General features: G+C 45.6%; 1 protein-coding gene across 3 annotated transcripts in view; it reads right to left on the minus strand.

The window, feature by feature from the left end:
• The window catches only part of NIPAL3 (NIPA like domain containing 3), a 53,547-nt gene that overhangs the window by 24,079 nt on the left and 4,171 nt on the right, over positions 1 to 25,297 (minus strand). For 2 of the 3 annotated variants that reach the window (XM_047726322.1, XM_047726321.1), the window contains exons 3-4: positions 4,105 to 4,173; positions 2,424 to 2,595 (exon numbers count right to left, since the gene is read on the minus strand). In XM_047726322.1, coding sequence (XP_047582278.1) covers positions 2,424 to 2,595; positions 4,105 to 4,173 — 241 coding nt within the window. Of the gene's footprint in view, positions 1 to 2,423; positions 2,596 to 4,104; positions 4,174 to 21,667; positions 21,826 to 25,297 lie in introns of those variants that run through there. The other variant, XM_047726323.1, reaches the window with a different exon arrangement.

Here is a 25,297-nt window from a genome sequence, read left to right on the forward strand (position 1 = left end):
ACTGGTGTGGAGTACTTGCAGTGTGACAGGTCATTTGCACAGGTTATTTCTGGCATGTCTACCCAAGGTGGGTGCCGTTATTATTCCCATCTGAAAAACGGGACACTGAGGCTGGGAAAAGTGAGGGTGCTGGTCAGGACCATGCAATTGGTAAGGACTGCCAGACCCCTGGGCCCTCGCTCCTTCCATTGCTGTGACTAGCTCTGACATTCTCCCCATGGTTCTTCTGTCTCCTTCTCAGACTTCCTGGTCACTGCCTGGAGGGATGGGGCTGGCATTACTGGGAAGAGACCTGGATGGCTTTTCTCAGCTCTGTATGTTCTGGGGTGAGTCACTACCTGTGAGTCTCAGTTTGGATCCAGCTCAGGCCAGCTTGCTGCTTGTTAAATACTGAGGAACCCACTGTCACATGGGCAACCATGGTGGTGGTCTTTACACCGTATAAATCAGAAACACTACACATGGGGTCTTCCTATTCTCCTTTCCCACTTTCCCCTTCCTTTCCTCCTTTCTGTCTCCCTCCCTCCCTTCCCCCACTGCCTTATCCTCTTCTTTTTCCTCTGTCATTTTCTCCCTCTCTGAATGTTGGTTCATCAGCACACCACTGAAAGCACCCCCTTCTCTGAGCTTAAAGGGCAACTCAATGAGAAAGTGCGTGTAAATCATGTGTCCACAGTAAATACTTGATAACTGAGCTATTATTATTATTGAAGTACCTGGGATAGTGACTGATAAGTAATAGGTACGCAACAAATGGTGGCGATTACTTTATTATTTGTTTTTAGTACTGTTTTTTACTGGGTGACTTAAGAAGCTCTGAGGGCCCCTCAATTTCTAGCTGCTGGTGTCTGAGAATCCATTGTTCTACTTTAGTCTCTTATGTTTAAGAATTTGATTGTGAGAATTACTAAAGTATTAAAATTCGGAGAAAACGATTTAAAGCACTTTGTCACTCGATCACCTGTTTCTCATTGTGGGAGAGGTTCCAAAGCCTTTTCAGAGGTCAGCTGCGGGCAGAGGATGAACCTCAATCCCAGTCAGGGCGGACCCAAAATACAGACGTAGAAAGTGGGCCAGAGAACACAAGGAAAGGCTGGGAGTGGGGAAAGCTACTCGCCTCAACTAAAGGCACTCGGATTATATTTTATTATTATTACTAAATTATTAAAACTATTATATTTTTTATTTTAAAAATATTCTTTATTTAAATTCAACTTCGCTAATGTATACTGTATTGTTAGTTTCGGGGGGCAGGATTTAGTGACTCATCGGTGCTTGTATATCAGACCTCCTTCATGCCCATCGCCCAATCAGCCCCTACTCCTGGACCCTCAACTCTATGGTCAGATTATATTTTACAACAATATTGTGTGGATAAAAACACAGCATGTTGGAGGATCTCAATCGTCTTGTGGGCCGTGAGGGTACAAACCCAGGTCAAGAAAGAGGGGGACTCTTCATGGGATCGGGAAAAGCAACAGGTTTCCACTTCTTTGCCAACTTCTGGTCATTGGGGGGACTGCCTGAAACTCTGAGAATTCTCACTAAGGGACCCCCTGCCTGACTGATGACGTCTGCCACGGGCACAGGCCGGGCCCGTGGTTGCTGCCCTTATCCGTGGGGTAGAAGATGCCCTCGTAACTCCAGAAGGAAAAAGACTACTCAAAATGCCACTTTTTCCTTTAAGAGCAGGGAAGGGCTTCCAGGTCATGTGGGGCCTGCCAGCAAGCAGAAGGGAACATTTCAACGCAAGTTCATGGTCCCCGTTCCTGTGTTCACTAATCTACTAACATCTTTTATTTAAGAAGAAAAAAATTTTTCCCCTAATGCTATTTAATTTGTGGAACACAAACATCAAAGCTCCTTTATCTTTTCCTTGGTTCAAATGCTCTGAGACACTGGTTTGGGAATTACAGAGATCACAGAGAAACGGCAGGTGAAAAAGTGACCAATGCTTCAGACGTGATTATCAGCTGATGCAAAAAGATCAGAACCTCAGTGGAAGGCATGTCTGTTAGAGGGTAAGCTGTCTGAATCCTACGAAAGCTCAGGTTGTCCTGACAGTGCTGGGATGAAAGCTTCATGTTTGTATCTTCCTTCTGCAGTGGGAATAGAAAGCAATTCTGATAAAGTTTCTGAGTCTTAAACACATTATGGAGCCAGACCATCCTGTACCCCAGCCCTGCCACCCTGTACCCCTAGTTCCTCATCTGTAAAGTGGGGATCGTGACAGTGTCACCCTCAAAAAGGAGGAGTGGAATTAATATCTGTAAAGTGCTTTGCACCAGGCCGGCGTGTATGAAGCCCTTTGTAAGTGTCAGCGACATTACCAAGCAGAAGCTGCTTTGTTTGCTGAGTATGGTGGTGGCCCAGGTGTGTGGGTCCCAAGGAGTAGCAGCGGCAGGGAGGGACCCGGGTCTTACCTATCACGGAGACCGCACCGAGGGGCACGATCAGCGACAGCGGAGCGAAGGCGTAGGAGGCAAACACGCCCAGCTCACCCAGCAGCATCAGGAACAGGCCCAGCCACCATGTTTTGGTCTTGAAATAGGCTCGGGGGTCCTTGGAGCCTGCTAGGCGGATGTGGCAGTACTTCTAGAAATCCAAGAAAGAAGGTGATTTGCCCAGAGATTTTGGGAAAAAGAGGCTATGACATCTGTATCCTAAATCTACCACCCACTTTTATTTGGGAAGATGTGTTTTTTTGGAGTTCCAGCTCAGAGAAGAGGCAAGCAGTACCGATCTCAATGCCAGGCTGTCACTCTTAAGACAGCAGTTCTCAGACTGGCCGGGAAGCCTCAGACACTCCCTGGGGAGACCTGGAAATGTGCATTTCTAATGCACAGCACAGGCAGCGTGCAGTCTGGAGCGGGAGCCGGAGTTGAGGACGCCATCCCAGGTTCCCCTGGCTTTGGGTTAAGCATCTCCCTCTCACAGCAGTGCCCCAGAGTCCCCATGCTCAGGGTGTCTGTTTGGCTGCACTCCCTTCTATAGATGAGCCTGAACTCTGCTGGGCATCCCAGGGGCATCCGTGGACACTGCCCTCCCTCAGGTGGATACTTGGCCCAGGTATGGCCAATAGTCTTTGTTCTGGAAATGTGCACTTGGGACATAGAAAGTAGGGAGGTGACCAAGGAGAGCAAGGCAGTCATGCTCACTTAGCGGACCACAGCTCCCACTTGCAGGGGGGAAGGACCGTGATGGGAGCTGCAACCGAGTGGATGCGGAAGCAGAGAGACCACTCTGTATAAAGCAAAGCATGAACCAGACAAGCGGCCAGAAGACCATGCGGCCTCCGAAATACACAGGCACACTCCGGGCACACGGGCGTGCATGGCGCTGAAAGGTACCGGGTTACCCGTGTGTGTTCACATCTCTGATCCGGGGAGGGAGGGCGCCTCTCCACAACCCGAAGCTGGGCAGGCGGAGAGGAGCGGGCCAGCGTGCTTTAGGAATTAACCCGTCCGCAGGTGTCAAGCCTCAATCAGAGTGTCCCAGAGCAGTCCCTGAGACTGGACTTGGGAGGACGTGATTTCCGGAGGCATCGTAAGGGAGTGGGAAAGTGAGCCGGAGAGGGGAGCACACCAGGGGAGGGTGCAGAATGAGTGTCCTGGGCAGCAGGGGGCTCATCCCATGGGGGACCCACTGGGAAACCCTGTGAACCACAGGATGGCAGCCTGGGCATTTATGCACGGACTCCTGTCCCCCACCGGCTGAAAACTGCCCCAGCGGGGCAACCACCATCATGGCTGCCACCCAATTCACACATGTCCATGGAACCAGTTTCTGGGGCGCCCTCAGGAGCTCCCCAATCTATCAGCGTGCGCCAAACCACAGCTGTGGACCAGGTCAGTGGCTCCAGGGCACCCCAGGAAGGTCTAAGTCACGGAGTACACCGTCATCAGAGTTGAGGGCGGTAGGGGATCACGTGAGGGCAAAGAATCAAGAGAGATTCTGGAACAACCACAGGGGATTGCCCAAGGCCCAGCCCAGGAATGGAGGGGGGCAACGTCCCACAGCGAGGAGGCAGCTGGGCCCGCACCAGCCCCCCTGGCTGACCAGCTGTATCTCTGCCCCCAGACAGTGCTCATGACCGAGACTTACCTGTAGGTTAAGCGCAATGCTGACCACAAGGTGCCCGAAAATCGCCAAAAGGGCGCCGATCAAGTTCTCCTGCAAGGAAAGTTCCCAGGAGCAGATGTGAGCTGGGTCTAAGCCAAAGGGCCCCAGGGACGCAGAAGAAACCCCACCCTTCGCTATCCCAAAACAAAACCAGAAAGACATCTGCCACAAAGCCACATCCCAGACCTGCTATTGGAGCTTTACTGTTTACTACTCAAGGTTAATGCGGCTACCTTGTTGGTTTACAAAACACCGCCCTGAGCTGGACACTTCCAGAAAGCAACTGTCCTGGGTCCAGGGTCACAATGACTCGATAAGGCCTTAACCTGCTCTGCTCTTTCCTTACTGTACTGACTCGTGCAGTCTTGTGCACACAAGCAACATTCAGAAACCGGAATTTAGGGCGCCTGGGTGGCTCAGTGGGTTAAGCCGCTGCCTTCGGCTCAGGTCATGATTTCAGGGTCCTGGGCAATCGAGTCCCGCATGGGGCTCTCTGCTCGGCAGGGAGCCTGCTTCCCTCCCTCTCTTTGCCTGCCTCTCTGTCTACTTGTGATCTCTCTCTGTCAAATAAATAAATAAAATCTTAAAAAAAAAAAAAAAGAAAAGAAACCGGAATTTATAAGAGAAACATGGGTGGGGGTACTATTTGCCATTTAATCAATGGACTCTTCATGTTCCCAGAGGGGTCTCAATGAGACTCTTTAAACTGGCTAATTCACTCCTGGCATTTTTAATGATTTCATTTATAAACGTTTAACTTCTGTCACCTTAAAATAAGGTTCAGATTCTTTAGCATGGCATCTTCTTTTAACTTCAAAAGACAATTACTAGGCATATATTCATCGTACAATAATCAGGAAATACAAAGAAATGACAGGAAGAGTAAAAATCACAACAAAACAGAAAAGCCACCTGTAATTCTAAATCCAGAGCTAACTACTGCAGACATTTTGTTCTTATAAACTTTTTTCTTGTTCTTGTAAATTTTTTTTCTGTCCATAAATTCAGATATGAATGACAATGTTAGTTTATTTTGTAAAAATAAGATTATGATCTGTTTTATAACCGGTTCCTTTACTTAAGAAATTATAAACACATTCCCGTCGGGCATATTTAATTCATCATTTAAAAAATATATATTTTATTTATTGTAGGGGCGCCTGGGTGGCTCAGCTGTTAAGTGTCTGCCTTTGGCTCAGGTCATGATCCCAGGTCCTGGGATGGAGGCCCACATTGGGCTCCCTGCTCAGTGGGAAGCCTGCTTCTCCCTCTCCCACTCCCCCTACGTGTGTTCCCTCTCTTGCTGTCTCTCTCTTTGTCAAATAAATAAAATCTTTAAAAAAAGGATTTTATTTATTTATTTGAGAGAAATGAGAGAGCGAGAGAGTGTGAGTTGGGGGGAAGGGGCCAAGGAAGAGAAGAAGCAGACGTCCCACTGAGCATGGAGCCTGACACAGGGCTCAATCCCAGGACCCTGGGATCATGACCTGACCCAAAGTCAGACTGTTAACTAACTGAGCCACACAGGTGCCCCTAATTCATCATTTTTAATAAATACCAAATAATTCGTCATTTGATATGCTATATTTTATATCATTGCTTCTCCACTATTGGATACTTGGGTCTTTTTTTTTTTTTTTTTAAACACCGCTGTGATCGAACATCTAGTATATGCATTTTTGTACATTTATGAGGATTACTCCCTTGGGATACATTCTTAGGAAGACTGCCGAGTCAAAGGGCACTTGCCTCAGCATGGAAACCACACTATACTATGTCCCCCACAGGCCCTCCAGGGTTTTTTTTTTCACCACTAAACACCAAACAATGTTCTCTTAGCCAAATATGAATCCTCCTGGTCCAGGATGGGCCTTTTTCAACTCCCCTTTTGCTCTAGAAGTTCCCCCACCTGGCTGCCCTCCCTGTGAAATTGGCCAGCTCTGCAAGGCCTGGGCTGGGTGCTAGCAAACCAAGAGTAAACAAGGCAAACACAGTCTTGCTGTTCATCTGAGAGACAGGTAACTAGCAAGCATAAGGCAGGAAGTCAACCCTCTGTCCCCTCTGCTCCCCTCTTCCCTGGAATGCTGAGGGCCTAGACAACTAAGAAGGCAGTCGGCTATGAGTTAGGGTAGAAGGAGGGAGGGGGCGTCTACGGATGGAAACCACCATGGCTGTCCTTGACTTTGTCCCCAGCAAGGTGCAGCATTGCAGAATAAAGGAAAGACATTGAGTGGGGAGCCCGGAGACATGGGTTCTAGTTTTAGCTCTGCTGCCTCATCACAGCATGACCTTAGATGAGTCCCTTCCCCTCATCAGGCTTGTATGTCCCTGTCTGGAAAATGTAGATGGTGGCCCAGATAACCTCCAAGGGGCCTTCTAGCCCTCACCTAAGCTCTGGGTCAGGGCCATACTGCCAACGAAAAGCAAGTGAAGGACCAGGGCAGGCAGGAAACTGACTTATATTTATTTCACTTCATACAACAACTCATTAATAGAAGGTCACTGAGGGCATCTCATGGACCCAAGGGAGCTGGCTTCCACTTCTTCCCAAGATGGCTCTCATAGCCTGAGCTGTACTTCCTTGATCCTTCGCCACCTCTGTTCTATGTGTTTTTGTTGTCTCTTCTCAGACAGAATCAAGCAGAAGCCATGTCTGTCCTGTAGGATCACAGGATCTCAGAGCTCAAAGGGTCACTGGAGATCAAGCAGGCCAGGGTTTCCCTAACTGGGTTCCTAGAGAGGTCAATGGAGCTCTGAGGCAAAAAGCACAACATGGTTAAGTGAGTTTGGGAAACAATGGATCCTCGGTCCACTGCTTGGAGGCCCACAGGTGGGTCCTCATTGTCCATCCCAGGTGTCCCAAACCTATGAGGCTCTAGAACTTTTAGTCTGCAGACATCTGTGATGCTCACTCCTGCCATCTTAACCACGTTCTTTTTCTTCTGGTAATAACACCCTGATTTTGCTGTAAGCATCCCCCCCATGCCCCCAACTTCCCCTTGTATGGTCTTGTGGGGACTGTCATTCCAAGTGCTTCATCCTCTCCTGGACCACGATGGGCCTATGACCAGGTCAGAAACCCTCTCTGGATCTATATGTATATAAACATACACCTATGCACATGTGCATGCATGCACGCACACACACACATACACACACACACACTTTTTTTCTTTTTAAGAGAGAGAGAGCCTGCCAGTTGTGGGGGAGGGGCAAAGGAAGACAGAGAATCTTAAGCAGGCTCCACACTCAGCACTCGGCATGGAGTCCGAGACTGGGCTCGAAATCACAACCTGGAGATCATGGCCTAAGCTGAAATCAAGACTCAGACGCTTCACTGACAGAGCCCTCCAGGTGTCCCTCTGGGGTCCAAATCTTGAATAGAGAAGCATGAAGGCTGAAAGAAGTCTGGGGTCATTGCTGCCCAAGGCCAGGCCTGGGCAAGTCAGGCCCCAGGAGCCATCCTGGTGCCTGTGACTTCCAGAAGCCTGCTTCCCTGGCTCTTCCTTCCGTTCCGGGAGCAGTCCCACAGTCTTTTTTGCTTAAGAGCTGGTTTCTGTTACTTGCCCCACAGAGCCTGAGTCAATGCTTCACCGTATGCAGTCTGGGAGCATGTATATACTTAGTTCAATTCCTAGTAATCATGAATGTTTATTTCTTCTTCTTTCTTTTCTTAGAGGGGTGGCTTCTGCAGACAAAAATGGCTACCTGTATCACTTTGATTTCTTAAAAAAAATTTTATTTGCCTTAAAGTAACAGATTCATGAATCTAGTTTATTTTTAAAAAAATCTTACTAAGGAACTATGAAATTCTTAGAAGTTTAATAAATTGAACTTATGATTATATGATTATGCTCTTAAATAGTTCAGTGCTGTTTACCTACAATAAATTCTGTTATTCCTTTCAATTTAAAAACCAAATTACAGAACTTCTGCTTCCACCAAGATGGAGTAGACTTACTTTTCCCTATGCTTCCTGCATTGGACATTATATATAAATTGGACATTATATATAAGGGAAACACAAGACAACTCTGAAAGGTGGAGAGAAGACAGACAGGGTGGGGAGCTAGGGGCCTGAGGAACAGCACTATGGCAGGTTCCCTGGGTCTTCTCTTCACCTCACATACTTCAAATTTGCAGCTGAAGAAGCAGGCAAGCTGGGAGTATCAATGGGTATAAACAAAAAAGTTCTAAGAGAGCATGGGCTCTTTAGTCAAAAGACCAGGAGACGAGCCACCAAGCAAGACAGAAAACTTTAAGACAAGTGCTGTTCCAAACATCACAGGAAAAGAAGATGATACCCACCCATCCCACACCAGCATAAGCCAAGTAGGGGGCCTACATTTCCAACCTTTCATGGTTATCACAGGGCTCCTCAACTCACATGCTGGGACTATGAGAGAAGACCAAGGAGGGATCTGAGGTCCAGGGATGAGGCATGCCCTCCTCCCTACCCCCCCGGCCCCACAGAGTGAGAAGAGCCCACGCGGGGAGCCTGGTCTTCTACCCCCAGCAAGCAGCAATGAAACACCCTTCTCCTACTGGGTGGTGTCAGTGGGAACCTGGTGGAGAGGCAAGACCTTCGCCATTATACCCTCACAATTACACTGTCCCAAAGTTGGGGTTACCATTTGTAGTAAATAGCAGTGATGGCCGCCAGCCATTTCTCTCACAACTCCCATCAAGAGTGGGGAACTTTCCCTCCCACCACTTGAATCTGGATGGGTTTGTGATCAACAGCATGACATGGAGTTGAGGGTGGGGGACTTCTGGGCTCAGGCCCTGTAACTTCTACTTTTGCACAGAAGGAAACTCAACCACATATAAAGAAGTCCAATCTATCCGTAAGAAGAGAGAGGCGCCCTGTGGAAGACCAAACAGATACACAAGAGGGTCAGGCCGACACCCGGAGAAGAGACAGGCCCAGCCATCTCAGCCAACGGCCAGCTGAATAAGTCAACTTGGCTGAGGCTCCAGGCATGAGTGATTCCATCTTGGATTCTCCAGTTCCAGCCCTGGCCTCCGCCCAACACCACAGATGATACTATATGGAGCAAAGATGAGCCCTTGCTGCTAAGCCCTGCCCACATTCTTTGTTTCTTAAAACAACTTTATTGTAAGAACACGTCACATAAGATCTGCCTTCTTAACAACTTGGGTGTGTGGTGTAGTACTGTTAACTACAGGCACAAGGATCTCTAGAACATGTTCATCTTCCGTAACTGAGACTTCATGCCTATTGATTAGCAACTCCCGCTTCCCCACCCTCCTGCCCCAGCAACCACCATCCTTCTCTCTGATTCTGAGTCTGACTCTGGTAGACAGCTCACAGAGGGGGAATCATGCAGTGCTTGTCCTTTGGGTGACTTAATAAACATTTACTTCTCACAGTTCTAGAGGAAGGGGAAGTCCAAGATCAAGGTTTTGGCTGATTCTATTCCTGCGTAGAGTTCTCTTCCTGGTCTGCAGCTGGACACCATCTTCGTGTTCCTTCACATGGTAGAGAGAGATTATCCCCCTCTTTGTTCCTTCTTACAAGGGCCCTAATCTCATTCATGAGGGCCGCACCTTCACAACCTAATTATCTCCAAAGGCCCTACCTCCAAAACATCACACTGGGGATTAGGGCTTTAACATAAAAATGGGGAGGAGAGCTGGTGACAAACATTTAGCCCACAGCACTTATTTTTCTTAGCATTATGTCCTCAAGGTTCATCCATTTTGTCACATAGTGCAAGATGTCTTTCTTGTACAAGGCTGCATAATATTCCACTATGTGTATGTATATTTTCTTTCTTCATTCATCTATCAATGGGCATTTAGGTTATTTCCACATCTTGACTATTGTGAACAGTACTGTAATCAATATTGAAGGGCTATCATCTCTTCTAGATTCTGATTTCAATTCTTTTGGATCCTGTCCAGATTCTTGACCTGTGGAATTATGAGCAGTGAAATGATGGCTATTTTTAAGTTTAGGTTTTCAAATGGTTTGTTACAGAGCAGTTGCTAACTGATACACTTCCTTAATAAACCAGAGTTGCTTAATGATCCAGCAATTTCTGTCTGGGACTCAAGATCTGATTCTATTCCAGATATTCACTTAACAGGTGACTTTCACCTTCCATCTGATTGGACTGTGTATGATTCTACTGCTTAATTCCCCCACCCCCTTTCTTTGCCCTGCTAAGGTATTTTAATGTCCTCCCATTTTAATGCCTGCCTCTAAATGTTCTTTAAGGACATTCTATAAACCTAGCATACCTTTATTTAACCCATCATTACCTTTTATATTGAGGTAAAATTCACAAATCATAAAATTTACCATTTTGACCCTTCTGAAGTATGCCATTCGGTAGTTTTTGGTATATTCACAATGTGATGAGCGATGTCATTGAAAAGTGGTGGAATAGAGAATTTCAGGAACCCATCCCTTCAGAAAAAACAACTAATGAGCTGGCAAAACCCATCAGAATCACATTTTTATACAACTCTGCAGTCTAGCCGAATATAACATTCGGAGGAAGGCATGGTGAAGAAGGATGCCATTGCTTTATGGTACGAAAGCATTTTAAATTGCCTGCCTCCCATCTCTTAGATCTGTGGAAGCCACAAGGACACAGAGAATATGAAATTATATATATTTTTAAGACTGTGGTTGTGGGTTCTGACCTGTCTGGTAACCCCAAAGGAACTGGCGCAGGGCTTGTCTTTGTTTTGTCTGACATGGAGGGATACCAGGGCTGGGGACAGCTTCCTAGCTGCTTATGGTCAAAGCCTTGAAAGGCTGTGTAACAGCTTGAGGGCAAGAAAGAGTACTTAGGATGAGCAATAGGCAGAAGCAAAAGCCTGGGGAGGAATAGTCTGGGAAATGAGATATACAGAGAAATACGAGCTTTCTTAAGTCTCCACACATACCGAGCAATTGAAAAGGCCATGAACGTAGCTAGGGCTGGCTACATGCTCCAAAAACACCTGAGAAAACAGTAGCCTTCACCTGTGGCTGGCCTTCAGGCTGAGAGCAAGCAGGGAGCAAAGGCTAAGGCAGGGGGAGTGGGGCACAGCCTGGCTAAGCATTGGAAGGCCCCGACACACAACCAATCTGCAAAGACTGGGAGAATGGGGGGAAGGTTTTTTTGGTCCCTTTTTTTTTCTTTTCCTTTTTTGACAGTAGGTGGTTAAGGAAACTGTCAAAACACAAGCTGCCCACTTATAGGAACAGAGTTCATCAGGATGCCCACAGAGAGGACACAGACTTTACAAAAAGAGTTTAGAAAAATCACGAAACAAGGAACAAAACAAACCACAACAAGCAACAACAACAAACGGGGTGCAGATCTGATTTCCATGGCTGCAATGTAATATTCGAAACGACCAGTTTGCAAGGGTGTTGTAAAACCACGCCACTAAATCCCAAGCATTTCCACCATCCCAAAAAAAGAAATCCTAAGCCTATTGGCAGTCTCTCTCCATTCCCCACCAGCCCAGCCCCAGGCCACCACTAATCTACTTCCTGTCTCTACAGACTTGCCTATTCTGGACAGTTCACATAAATGGAATCCTATGGGATGTGGTTGTGTCTGGTTTCTTTCACCGAGCATAATGTTTTCAAGGCTCGTATGTTATAACGTGTACCCGTACTTCATTCCTTTTTATAGTCAAATAATATTCCATCAATGGATAGAACACATTTTGTTTACCCATTCACCAGTTATAGTTGTGTCATCTCCACTTTCTCTCTATTGCAAATGTTATTAACATGCCTGTACAAGTTTCTGTAGAGACATATATTTTTTACTCTCTTGGGTATCTCCAGGGACTATTTTAACTTTTGGGGCAGTGTCAAATGGTTTTCCATAGTGGCTGTACCTGTTTACATTCTCACCAGTAGAGAACTCCCAATTTCTCCACATCTTTGCCAACACTCATTATTTTCCTTATTTTTTATTTTTTTAAGATTTATTTTTTAATTTTATTTTTCTTTAAAGATTTTATTTATTCACTTGACAGAGAGAAACACAGCAAGAAAGGGACCAAAATCAGGCGTTGTGAAAGCAGGAGAAGCAGGCTTCCCGCCGAGCAGAGAACCTGGTGCGCAGCTCGATCCCAGGACCGTGGGATCATGACCTGAGCGGAAGGCAGACACTTAACACTGGAGCAACCCATGTGCCCCTATTTATTTATTTTAAAGGGGGGAGGTGTACACCAGTGGAAAGGGCAGACGGAGAGGGAGGGAGAGACTCTCAAGCAGACTCCCCACTGAGTGCAGAGCTCGACCTGGGGCTTGATCTCACAACCCTGAGATCATGACCTGAGCTGAAATCAAAAGTTGGATGCTTAACCAACTCACCCATCCAAGTGCGCCATTACTTTCCTTGTTAAAAAATGTATGACAGTTACCCTAATGGGTATGCAGAAGAGTCTAATTGTGGTTTTGATAATGCAGTTCCCTAATGACTAATGACACTGAATACCTTTCCACATGTTTACTATCCATTTATCTTCTTTGGAGAAATATTTATGCAAAATCTTTGCCTATTTTTAAAATTTGAGGTTAAGAGTCACAGATACTAAAAATTGACCATTAAAGAGTGCACGTCAGTGGCATTTAGTAGACTCATAATGTTATGCAACCTTCTGCACATTAAAAAAAACTTGGGTTGTAAGAGTTCTTTACATATTTGGATACTAAACTTTTCCCAGATACATGATTTACAAATATTCTCTTTGATTCTGTGGGTCATATTTTTATTCTTGATAAACTGCTTTGATATACAAAAGTTTTAATTTTGATGAAGTTTATTTTTTCTTTTGTTTATGCTTTTGGTGTCACAAGACAGTTTTTTTTTTTTTTCTAAAAAAAAAACAGAGAAGAGAACAATGTAATCCAAGTTCACAAGGATTTATACAGGCGTGCCTTGTTTCATTGTGCTTTCCCTTAGGGCACTTCAAAGATATTGTGTGTTTTATAAATTGAAGGTTTGTGTTAATCTTTCTTCAAGCAGGGACGCCTGGGTGGTTCCGTTGGTTAAGCCACTGCCTCGGGCTCAGGTCATGATCCCAGGGTCCTGGGATTGAGTCCCACATCAGGGTCTCTGCTCGGCAGGGAGCCTGCTTCTCTCTCTGCCTCTGCCTACCACTCTGCCTGCTTGTGCTTGCTCTGACAAATAAATAAATAAAATCTTAAAAAACAAAAAAAATCTTCCTTCAACCAAATCCATCAGCACCATTTTCCCAACAGCATTGGCTCACTTTGTGTCTCTATGTCATATTTTTAATTCTTGTAATATTTCAAGCATTTTCACTATCACTGTATTTGTTATGGTAATCTGTGATCACTGATCTTTGATGTTATGACTGTAATTGTTCTGGGGTGCCATGAATCATGCCCATATAAGACAATGACCTTAATCAATAAAGGTTTTTATTGACACAAAGGTCTTGTGTGTTCTGGCTGCTCCACCAATAAGCCGTTGCCTATCTCTCTCCCTGTCCTGGGGCCCCCCTATGTCCTGAGACACAATCGTGAAATTAGGCCAGTTAATAAGTCTACGGTGCCTCTTAGTGTTCAAGTGAAAGGAAGAACCAAATGTCTCTCACTTTAAATCAAAAGCTAGAAATGATTGGGGCACCTGGCTGGCTTAGTTGGTAGAGCATGCAACTCGCGATCTCAGGGTTGTAGGTTCAAGCCTCACGTTGGGTATAGAGATTACTTAAGATTTTTTTTTTTTAATTAAAAAACAAAAGCTAGACATGATTAAGTTCAGTGAGGAAGGCTTGTGCAAAAGCTAGATGGACTGACAGCTAGGCTTCCTGTTCCAAATAGTTAGCCAAGTTATGAATGCAAAGCAAAAGCTCTTGAAGGAAATTAGAAGGGCTACTCCAGTGGACACATGAATGATAAGAAAGTGAAACAGCCTTATTGCTGATATGGAGAAAGTATGAGTGGTCTGGATAGAAGATCAAAGTAGCCACCGCATTTCTTAAGCCAGAGCCTAATCCACAGCAAGACCCTCATACTCTTCAATTCTATGAAGTCTGAGTGAGAGGAAGAAGCTGCAGAAGGAAAGTCCGAAGCCAGCAGAAGTTGGTTCATGAGGTTAAAGGAGAGAAGCCATCTCCATAAAGTAAAAGGGCAAGGGGAAGGAGCAAGTGCTGATGGAGAAGCTGCAGAAGTTCTCCAGAAAATCTAGCTCAGATAATTGATGAAGGTGGCTACCCTAAACAACAGATTTTCAGCATAGACCAAACAGCCTTCTATTGGAAGATGCCATCGAGAAGTTCATAGCTGGAGAGAAGTCGATGCCTGGTTTAGAAGCTTCAAAGGATGGGGCACCTGGGTGGCTCAGCTGATTAAGCATCTAAGTCTTGATCTCAGTCTTGATCTCAGGGTTGTGGGTTCAGGTCCCACCCTGAGAAAAACACAGGCTGACTGTCTTGTTAAGGGCTAATGCAGCTGGTGACTTTAAGCTGAAGCCAATGTTCATTTGCCATTCCAAAAACCCTAGGGCCCTTAAGACTTCCGCTAAATCTATTCAGCCCATGCTCTATAAAGAGAGCAACCAAACCTGGATGAGAGCACATCTGTTGACAACATGGTTTATCAAATATTTTAGGCCCACTGTTGAGACTTACTGCTCAGAAAAAAAGCCTTCTTCCAAGACGTTACTGTTCACCGACAATGCACTTGGTCACCCAAGAGTTCTGATGAAGATGTACATCAAGATTAATGTTGTTTTCTTTTTTTTTTTTTTTTTTTTTTTTTTTAGGATTAATGTTGTTTTCATGCCTGCTAATACTTAATCCATTCCACAGCCCATGGATCAAGGAGTAATTTCAACTTACAAGTCCTACTATTTAAGAAATATATTTCTTGGGGTGCCTGGGTAGCTCAGTTGGTTGTGCAACCGACTCATTTCAGCACAGGTCATCATCTCAGAGTTTTAAGATGGAGCCCCACATGGGGCTCCCTGCACAGCATGGAGTCTGCTTGTCTCTCTTCCTCTGCTCCTCCCCCTACTCTCTCTAAAATAAATAAATAAAATCTTTTAAAAATGTATTTCTTAAGGCTATCACTGTCATAGAGAGTGATTTCTCTGATGGCTCTGGGAAAAGTAAACTGAAAACCCTCAGGAAAGGATTCACCATTCTAGATGCCATTAAGAACATTCATGATTCATGGAAAGAGGTCAAAATACCAATATTCACAGGAGTTTAGAAAAAGCTGATTCCCACCCTCATGGATGACTGTGAGCGTTCAAGACTTCAGTGGGGGAAAGTAGGTGCAGATGTGGTGGGAACAGTAGGAGAGCTGGAACGAGAAGTGGAGCCTGAAGATGGGACTGAATGGCTGTAATCTCGTGAGAAAACTTGAACAGATGAGAAGGTCTTCTTTAGTTTTTAAAAGATTTTATTTATCTGAGAGAGAGTGAGAGAGCATGAATGTGAGCAGGGAGAGAGGCAGAGGGAGAAGGAGTGAGAGAATCTCAAGCAGACCCCGCGATGAGTGCAGAGCCAAAGTGGGACTCGATCCCACAACCCTGAGATCATGACCTGAGCTGAAATCAACAGTTGGCCACTCACCCCACTGAGCCACCCAGGCACCCTGAAGAGGTGCTTCTTATGGATGAGCAAAGAAAGTGGTGGATGGAATCTACTCCAGGTGAAGATGTCTTGAAGATCGTTGAAATGAAGCAAATGACTTGGAATATTACATAAACCTGGTTAATAAAGCAACAGCAGGGTTTGAGAGGACTATGATTTTGATAGACGTTCTACTGTGGGTAAGAGGCTTTCAAACAGCATCACACGCTACAAAGAAATCCTTCATGCAAGGAAGAGTCAGTCAATGCAGCAAAATTCACTGCTGACTTATTTTAAGAAACTGCCACGGCCACTTCAACCTTCAGCACCCAACACCCTGATCAGTCCGCAGCCATCGACGTGGAGGCAAGACCCTCCACCAGCAAAAAGACTGTGACTTGCCGAAGCTCACATAGTGATTAGCATTTTTAAGCAATCAAGTATTTTGTATTTTTTTCTTTTGTGTTAAATAGACAAATTTTCTAGTGTACCATTTTTTAAAAAGATTTATTTATTTGCGAGACAGAGCTAGAGCACTGTGAGCAGGGAGGGGGCAGAGAGGATGTTCAAGCAGACTCCCAGCTGAGCACAGACACCAACACAGGGCTTGATCTCTGGATGCATAAGATCATGACCTACTGAAAACAAGAGTCAGAAACTCAACCAACTGAGCCAGTCAGGTGCTCCTCTTGTCTCCCATTTTAATTCCCTTATCATTTCCTTTATTATTTATTTTTGAGTTATTTTCTTAGTGATTGTGCTGAGGATTATAATTACCATACTGAAGCATGTGATAAAGCATTTATAATTACATTTGTATGTATAAATACTATAATATTTGTTTTTAACATAGTATATAATTAAAATATACGTGTTGAGACACTTGGCTGGCTCAGTCAGTGGAGCATGTGACTCTTGATCTCAGGGTCATGAGTTCAAGCTCCATGTTGGACATGGAGCTTACTTAAAATTTTTTTAAAATAAAATATATATATTGCAATACAGTATAAGCAATGGTGTAGTAAAATTAACAAGATGTCAATTTCCTCAATCTTTTCTAGATAGGTTAAGCCAACATGGCTCTAAGTGAAAATTTATCAGCATAATTGATAGTGCCTTTTTGGTAAACTTCACAGAAATTGTTGAGACCATACCCCCCTCAAATATGTCATTTTTGCATAATCATTATTTTGAATTAAAGTTACTTAAGAAATAGCCAGTACAAGAAGGGTACTCTGAGACCCCTTTTATCCCTGAAAGCAGGAAATAATTCTTCCATGTGAAAGGTACTTTCCCAATATGCACCAGGAGGAAGAGACACATCCTTATCACCAGAGATAGGGAATTTAGGGCCAGAAGGCTATATAAACAAACCTAGTTACCACCTCATTAATTTACTACCCCAAGCCCAACCCTTTGTCTTGTCAATTCTTCAAAAATTTATAGTTTCTTTGTCTAAGAGGTATAAAAGCTGCCTGCTTTGGTTACTCCTTTGAGCATCATATCTTTGGCACTCCCATATGTATGAAATTAAATTTTTCTCCTGTGAATCTGTAGTATGTCAGTTTAATTATTAGGCCAGCCAAAGAATCTAGAGGGGAAGGGAACCTAGATTGTGAAAGCAAAACAAATCCTGTTGTAAATTAACTATACAGGGGCACCTGGGTGGCTCAGTTGGTTAAGTGTGTGCCTTCGGCTCAGGTCATGATCCCCCCAGGGTTCTGGGATCAAATTCCCCATCAGGCTCCCTGTCCAGCAGGAAGCCGGCTTCTCCTTCTCCCTGCTACTCTGCCTACTTGTGCTCTCTCTCTCTCTGTCAAATAAATAAATAAAATCTTTAAAACAATAAATAAATTAACTGTATACAGTACTTTGTTTTGAAGAAAAATAAGAGGCTCTCCTTGTATTGTTAGCTGATAAGTCAATAAAAATAATTTATCACTATGTGGGCTTTTTTAAAGTAGGTTCCACACCAAGTACGGAGCCCAATGTGGGGCTTAAACTCATGACCCTGAGATCAAGACCTGAGCTGAGATCAAGAGTTAGAAGCTTAACTGACTAAGCCACCCAGACACCCCTGTCACTATGTGATTTTTAGCATATAATGCAGAAGGAGTTCAAAGAATTTAGGGATGAGCACTATAATAACATTCTTCCACCCCAGGTACTTATGTGAACGGGTTCTCAGGGCTTCTAGCTATAAAACCCAGAAACCAGAACAGAACTGATGCTAAAATCTGTCTCATTCTAACAATCAATAATATTTGTCTTGACTATTGGGGAGAAAAAGTCCCTTTCAGATATTCATTCCTAATACAATGTTATTTTATGCTTAACAATTATTATGAGACTTTATATTACATTCACCAATTGCTTTTAAAGCTTCTGGATTGAGTCAGTACTTCTGAAACTATGAAAAAGCAAGCCTGAGACCCAAAATGGCATCACTTAAGCCAAATCGCCAAACTGGGGCTTCATACTTAACCTAACTGAAGTTCTAACCTCCTCCAGAAAGCTAATCTTTTTTTTTTTTTTTTAAGATTTATTTTTTCACAAGTAGGCAGAGAGGCAGGCAGAGAGAGAGAGAGGAGGAAGCAGGCTTCCCACTGAGCAGAGAGGACCCCAGGACCCTAGGATCATGACCTGAGCCGAAGGCAGAGGCATTAACCCACTGAGTCACTCAGGCGCCCCTCCAGAAAGGTAATCTTAACTGGTCAGTCAGGAATCTTCTGATCAGTACCAATAAGGTAATCTGTCACATGGGCCCTCTCTATCCCGTTTGTCCCCAAAGGAAGGTCATTTCACTTGAAATAATTCTTTTCTCTGTTTATAACTTTGTCTTGCCTTTATTTTTTTTTAATTAAAGATTTTATTTATTTATTTGACAGAGAGAGATCACAAGTAGATGGAGAGGCAGGTAGAGAGAGAGAGAGAGAGAAGCAGGCTCCCTGCTGAGCAGAGAGCCCGATGCGGGACTCGATCCCAGGATTCTGAGATCATGACCTGAGCCGAAGGCAGCAGCTTAACCCACTGAGCCACCCAGGCACCCCTTGTCTTGCCTTTAAAAACTTGGGGCATCTGGGTGGCTCAGTCAGTTAAGTGTCCAACTCTTGATTTTGGCTCAGGTCATGATCTCAGGGTCATGAGATGGGGCCAGGCTCTGCACTCAGTGGGAAGTCTGCTTGAGTTCTTTCTCTGCCTCTGCCCCCTCTCCTACCCCTACCGGCACACACATGAGCTCTCTTTCTCAAATAAATAAACCTTTTTTTTTAAAGGTTTTATTTATTATTTATTCAACAGACAGAGATCACAAGTAGGCAGAGAGGCAGGCAGAGAGAGAGGGGGAAGCAGGCTCCCTGCTGAGCAGAGAGCCTGATGCAGGGCTCGATCCCAGGACCCTGGGATCATGACCTGAGCCGAAGGCAGAGGCTTAACCCACTGAGCCACCCAGGCGCCCCTCAAATAAATAAACCTTTAAAAAAAAAAAGGCCCTAAATAAAATCTTTAAAAAAAAAAAAAAAAGGGGGCGCCTGGGTGGCTCAGTGGGTTGAGCCGCTGCCTTCGGCTCAGGTCGTGATCTCGGGGTCCTGGGATCGAGTCCCGCATCGGGCTCTCTGCTCAGCAGGAAGCCTGCTTCCCTCTCTCTCTCTCTCTCTGCCTTCCTCTCCGTCTACTTGTGATCTCTCTCTGTCAAATAAATAAATAAAATCTTAAAAAAAAAAAAAAAAAGGCCCCTTCTCTTTCTGTCACCGTTTGGAGCCCCCCCCCCCTGCCCCGCAACTTGCTAGATGGGATGCTGCCTGATTCATGTATCAGTTAGTAAAGCCACTCAGAGCATCAAAATTACTTCGTGGAATTTTTGTTATTTCACAAACCTATGTCAAAGAAAATATTAAAAAGTGAAATTTGATTGCATATTTTCTACTTTCTTTTTTTCAAGAAATTTTATTTATTTATCAGAGAGAGAGTGAGAGAGTGAGCGAGCACAAGTAGGGGGAGCGGCAGGCAAAGGGAAAGGGAGAAGCAGGTTCCCTGCTGCACAGGGAGCCTGATGCAGGACTCGATCCCTGGACCCTGGGATCATGACCTGAGCTGAAGGCAGATGCTTAACTGACTGAGCCACCCAGGCGTCCCTTCTCCATTCTTCATTGTAGAGAAGTATGAGAAGTATGGTAAGTATCCATACAATGTTGAAGTGTCAAAAGATAGACACTGTTAGGGGACAAAATTCTGTGGGGGAAATGTAAAGGAAATACAAAATTAAGGAGAAAAAGGAATGATGTAAAATTTCCAACCGCTAAAGAAGAACATTTTCAGAAGGTACGTATCAAGTGGGCTTTATATTCCAGGGACTATTAAAAAAAATTGTAGTATGAAAATGTGCCAGAAATGACATACCTTGCAAATATAAACTTGTAACACACGATTTAAGTCTTAGATGTCAACCAAAGAAATGAGTGAGGCTATACATGGGGTTTCTTTAGAGGGTCAAGTCTGAAGAGCCCAGAGGAAGCCCTTCACTAAGGGTGGCTCATTAAGGATACAGAGTAAGGACCTCAGGCTCATGGAGGCCAAGATCTGAGGACCAGGCGGAAGCTCGGCCCAGAGACTCAGTTTACCTACGCTGATGAAAGAGTTAACTGGCAGTGATGGTACAGGAACTGCCTCGGGCAGGTAGGAGACAAAAGGACTCTGGCTCTGGCTCAAACAACACCTCACAGCTGCCTTATTTCCTTTATAGGGGACAAAGGGGAGAAGGAAACAGGCTCCAGGCCTTGGGCAGAAAGCTGAGCCCAGAACCCGTGCTGTTCAGAGGACACTGGGGGTCACACAGCTACAGATAGCTTCCAAGGTGGATGGGCTGGGAGATGGGCTTCAGCTCCTCCGCCAGCTGGCACGACACTGCCCCTCGCTCAGAGCTGGCGCGTGGCCTTCCTGAGGTCATCGGGGGAAAGCGAGGAGCTCGGGAACTTACAATTACAGTGAACCGTATGAAACTGCCACTGTTCAGCCATTGTGACCTATGAAAATGGTAGTTTCATTTGGTTCGTTCGACCCATACACTGGCAGCTGCTGTTTTACTTTTACCCTAAGAGACCAAGCTGTCCTCTGCCGAGATGTGGATGAAATCCACAAGGCTGAGAGTGTGTTGTTAACGACACGGCGGGCGGAGGTAAAGAGATGGAGAAGGGAAACCGGAGGCTTCCGCCGAGCACCCAAGTCAACACTGTTTCGGGGAGGGAGGTGGGGAGGGCTGAAACCTAGAAATAAAAATTGTAAAGCTCACAAGGATAATATCCATCTGAGCAGCAGAAAAACAAGGCTAAAAGGTTACTATGATAACAAAGCCTGGTGTTGCTGGAGTATTTTTATCTATACACATTTGGTGTGGAAAGCCCTTCTACGCCTTGCCTTTGGGCCACGTCCAACCACTAAGGTGGGGACTATTATGAATCCTAATTTCTGCACGCAGGTCAGAGGGACTTCACACACAAACAAAGGAAGGCCTGGAGATGTGCAAGAACTTGTGGGAGGATTTCTGTGGCTCGAGGTCGGATTTCTAGTCTCCAGATGGTAATTACTCCTCGAGACCATCTCCCACTGTCTTATCTCTGGTGTCCTTCAAAGGTGGTAAAGTGAATTAGGGGAAAAATAAATACATAACCCTGCCTCCTAAGTGCTACATGCCCACTAGTGACATGAGCAGCTGAGGTTTCCTTTAAAGGTCATTTCCACCAGCATGTTCATCTCCGTGCCTAATAAGGGGCCACGAACAGATATGGTTAGTAACAGCGCAATATAATTAAGTGTCCTTTCATCCAGGCATTTCAAAGGGCTTCGGCAACGTTAATTATGCCCCAAGCCCTTGTGAAGTGGCGCTTGGTTCCATTCTATGAGCATTTAAAGTCAAGCAAAGGCGATGCCACGGGCCCAGGGGTTACACACTTTGAACATACACCTATTAGCGGCCCTCAAGTGTCTGGCGAAAGAGTTGGGGTGTGCAGGGCTCCTGACATGAAACTTCCTCTGGAGCTCAGAGCTTGAAAACTGTAAAATGGGGGTGTCTGGGTCTGCTGGCAGGGAGGGAAGTGAGGGGAGCTACTTGGGCGGCTTCTGCCACTGGACAAGCCACCGTGTTCCTCTTCTGCAGAGAGATAACAGAAATTTTCTGAAGTGGTTTAAGTGCCAACGAGTGCACGTACATGGACGGCTAACCCGGAGCAGGGATCTGATCCCAGACTCAGGGACTCTGTCCCAGACTGAAACAAGGGTTTCCCACAGCGGGGCAGCTTGTGAGAATTGTCTGGTGCTGGCCGTATCAAGAGCAGGCCGCATCAAGTCACTTCTCTGTCTGCTTCTGCTTCCCTGTGTAGACAGGGAAGACCAGCAGTTCTGGGCTGGGGTCCAGCCGCTGCCACTTACTGCTGTGTGACTTTAGTGGAATCACCGTACCTCTCTGAGCCTCAGCTGCCCCTCTGAGAAATGGAGTAGCTGTAAATGCTCACGGGATTATCACGTGACATGAAATAAGGCACAGGTTGAAAGACCACCCAGCGCATGAAAAATACTGACACAATTCTAGTTTGTTACTATTATTTTTATAATTTTCCTTCGTATTATCATTATTATTGGCAACAACTCTAAGGACCCCTCTGGCTCCAAGAATTGCTTTTTTATCAGCTATAACTCTGGGAAAGAACAGTTTCCAGAAAAGGAACAGAGGTCACAGAGGCAGGAACCCTTGCTTGATCAGTGGTATCTGAGTGAAACTAACTCAGATCTCCCATTCTAACACCTGCTTTCCATCTGCCAACAAGAACCTCTATTTAAACATCACGGTGATAAGACCAGTCATCACTTGCTATTTAAACTGACCTCCCACAATCCCTTGGGCTTGAAACGAACAAGAGTTAAGTATAAATTGCAGGTTTTGGGCTTGTTCTGAAGGTTACTCACGTTCAAATACAAGAGATGCATTAGTCTGGCTAAACCAGGTCCTGCTACCCTACCCTTTCGCCTGGCTTCAGGCCAGCTCCCTGACGCTTACGTTCTCCAGCAGGGGAGGCATTAGCTTCCCCAAGACTGTCATTTCAACACTTAATAACTGACATCAGAAAGAGAAGGGACCTTGCAGAGTAGCTGGCACAATGCGGGCAGCGGGGAGTGGTGGATAAAAGCAAGGGCCTTGGCAATGCATAGACTCATTTCGAATCCTAGCTTTACTACCTATTGACTGTGTGGCCTTGGTTAAGTTAATTAACCTCTCTGTGCCAGTTTCCTAATATGTGAAATGGGGTTTTAATAGTACCTACCTTATGGGGCTCTGTGGGGATCAGTACGGTCCCTGCCATATAGTAAACACTAAAACCACTGTTCACTGCCATTATGATCATGACGATTACTATAGTAATTGGAATTGGCTAAGGAAGCATGATAGAGAGGACCTATATTTTCCTCCCAGGAAAACGGCCAAAACTGGAGCTGGAGCTGGAAGGATAGGTAGGATTTCTATGGGGGATGGTGCGGGCAGCTTCGGGTTCCTTCATCCGTACATTCGGGTCATCCTCCAAGCACCCCTGTAGGATGGATTTAAAAGTGACCTGCAGAAGAGCTGCACGACTTTTCCCCAAGTGATACTGATAAAAAGCGAGAAAGCTGGGATTTGAAGTAAGCAAGCTCTGATTCTAAAGGCCATGTTCTACCTTTGTATCAAATTCTGTAAGGTAAGGGTAGGTACTGACAGAATTAGCTCCCCCAACCTCCCTCCTAGACTGTAAACCCCTTCCGGGAAGAGATATCTCAATTATTTATACAGGCCCCCTCCCCCACATCCCTCGCAGGCATGGATAGCAGATGCTCAGCTGAAATGCCTATTTGCTGAATGGAAGAAACTGAGGCCTGACTCTTCCAGACTGAGACCAAGCCTCCAGGGCCAGGAACCTCAGGCGATGCTGCCTCCTGGGCAGCTGGCCTCCTGGCCTCTCTTTTACAAATTCCCCCCTCCAAACCCCTCACCCCCATCCCAACAACCAGGACAGAGAGCAGGGCTGCCATGAAAGGCCAACGGTTTGCTCCTGACTCAAGCCCAGTGATGGAGTTGGACTTGGGCCTGCTAATGTTTTCCTTGCCCCAAAGACAGACGATCTGAGGTCAGCCTGCCCAGCTGACCCCAGATCGGTATGACCACCTCCCACTGAGAGCCAGCCAGCCAGCCAGAGAGACACAAAGAGAGAGAGAGAAAGAGACAGACAGACAGACAGACAGACACACACACACACACACACACACACACACGGAGCCCCCCCCCCCCAATAAAACCTGTTAGCTGTGTGACTCCACCCCTATGCCCACCACAGATTGGACCAGGGTGGCCACCTGACTCAAGCTGGCCAATCAGGTCTTCCCTCTTTCCAGGGTTGGGTGAGCGCCCCAGTCGTTCCAACCTCCACGGCCCTTCCTACCTCTGGCTCCAGGAGCTACCCTGTAGTCTCATAATAGTTTTCTTTTTTGCCTCACTGCCTCTGAAATAGGTTTTTATTCCTTGCAACCAAAATAGCCATCACAAAATTGAGGAGGAGGAGGAAGACAACTTCCCCAGGCAGAATTAACTACACCTTTCTCTGCTTCAGTTACCTTCATCTCCTCCTCCTTGTAACAGCAGGCACTCCTGCCTTCTGCATGGGCTAGGTGCTTTTTCACTGATCCACATGACTGGAGGGATGAGGGTTGGAGGCAGATATTTCCTTCCATCAGTCTACCCATAACAGAAGCTCTGAGGGGCTAAGCCATATGTCCAATGACACCTAGCCAGGAAGGAGCAGAGTAGGGATGCGAACCCAGGCCTTCTTCCCTTTATCCCTCCCTGGAACTTCAGTTTGCTCCTAACTTTGCCCATGTGCCTGCCTGCCTCCCACCTCAATTTTTTTTTTCTTTTTAAAGATTTATTTGTTTGAGAGAGAGAGTGCAGCGGGGAAGGGCAGAGGGAGAGGGAGAGCATCTGAAGGGGACTCCGCTGAGTGCAGAGCCCAAGGCAGGGCTGATCTCACAACCCTGAGATCAGAACCTGAGCAGAAACTGAGAGTCAGAAGCTTAACAGACTTATGCAACCCAGGTGCCCCCTCCCACCTCAACTTTTCAGCTTGTTGGTAAAGTCACCATGATTGATTTATCTCTGCTCTGGCATGAAGGTATTTCTGTAATGAGTAATAATGGAATTAATTTGTAATTTTTATGGAAACTTAATAGAAGTCTCATCTGGTAGAGTGTTCAGTGTTTTCTGAGATATTGTATTTGTCTGTCTGGCATCCATTCTTCACAGAACCAACGGTCTTAACTGTATATTCTTAGATTCTGCATGCATGATGCTCTGGCATTTGTGGCCTCCCTCCCCAGCACCAGACCACCTCTCCCAGGGCTGGCCAGTTCTTAGGGCAAAGGAGTGGCACTGCTGCACTGTTTCCAGCCACCCCAGATTAGAAACAGCCTCGACAGCCAGCAATAGGAAATCTGTCCAGAAAATTTTGATATGGCAACTCAACAGATTATTGGGCAACCATTCAAAAAGTATGTGTTAAATCACTATTACTCG

Source organism: Lutra lutra, chromosome 4, assembly GCF_902655055.1.
Source record: "Lutra lutra chromosome 4, mLutLut1.2, whole genome shotgun sequence".
NCBI classification, from domain to species: domain Eukaryota; kingdom Metazoa; phylum Chordata; class Mammalia; order Carnivora; family Mustelidae; genus Lutra; species Lutra lutra.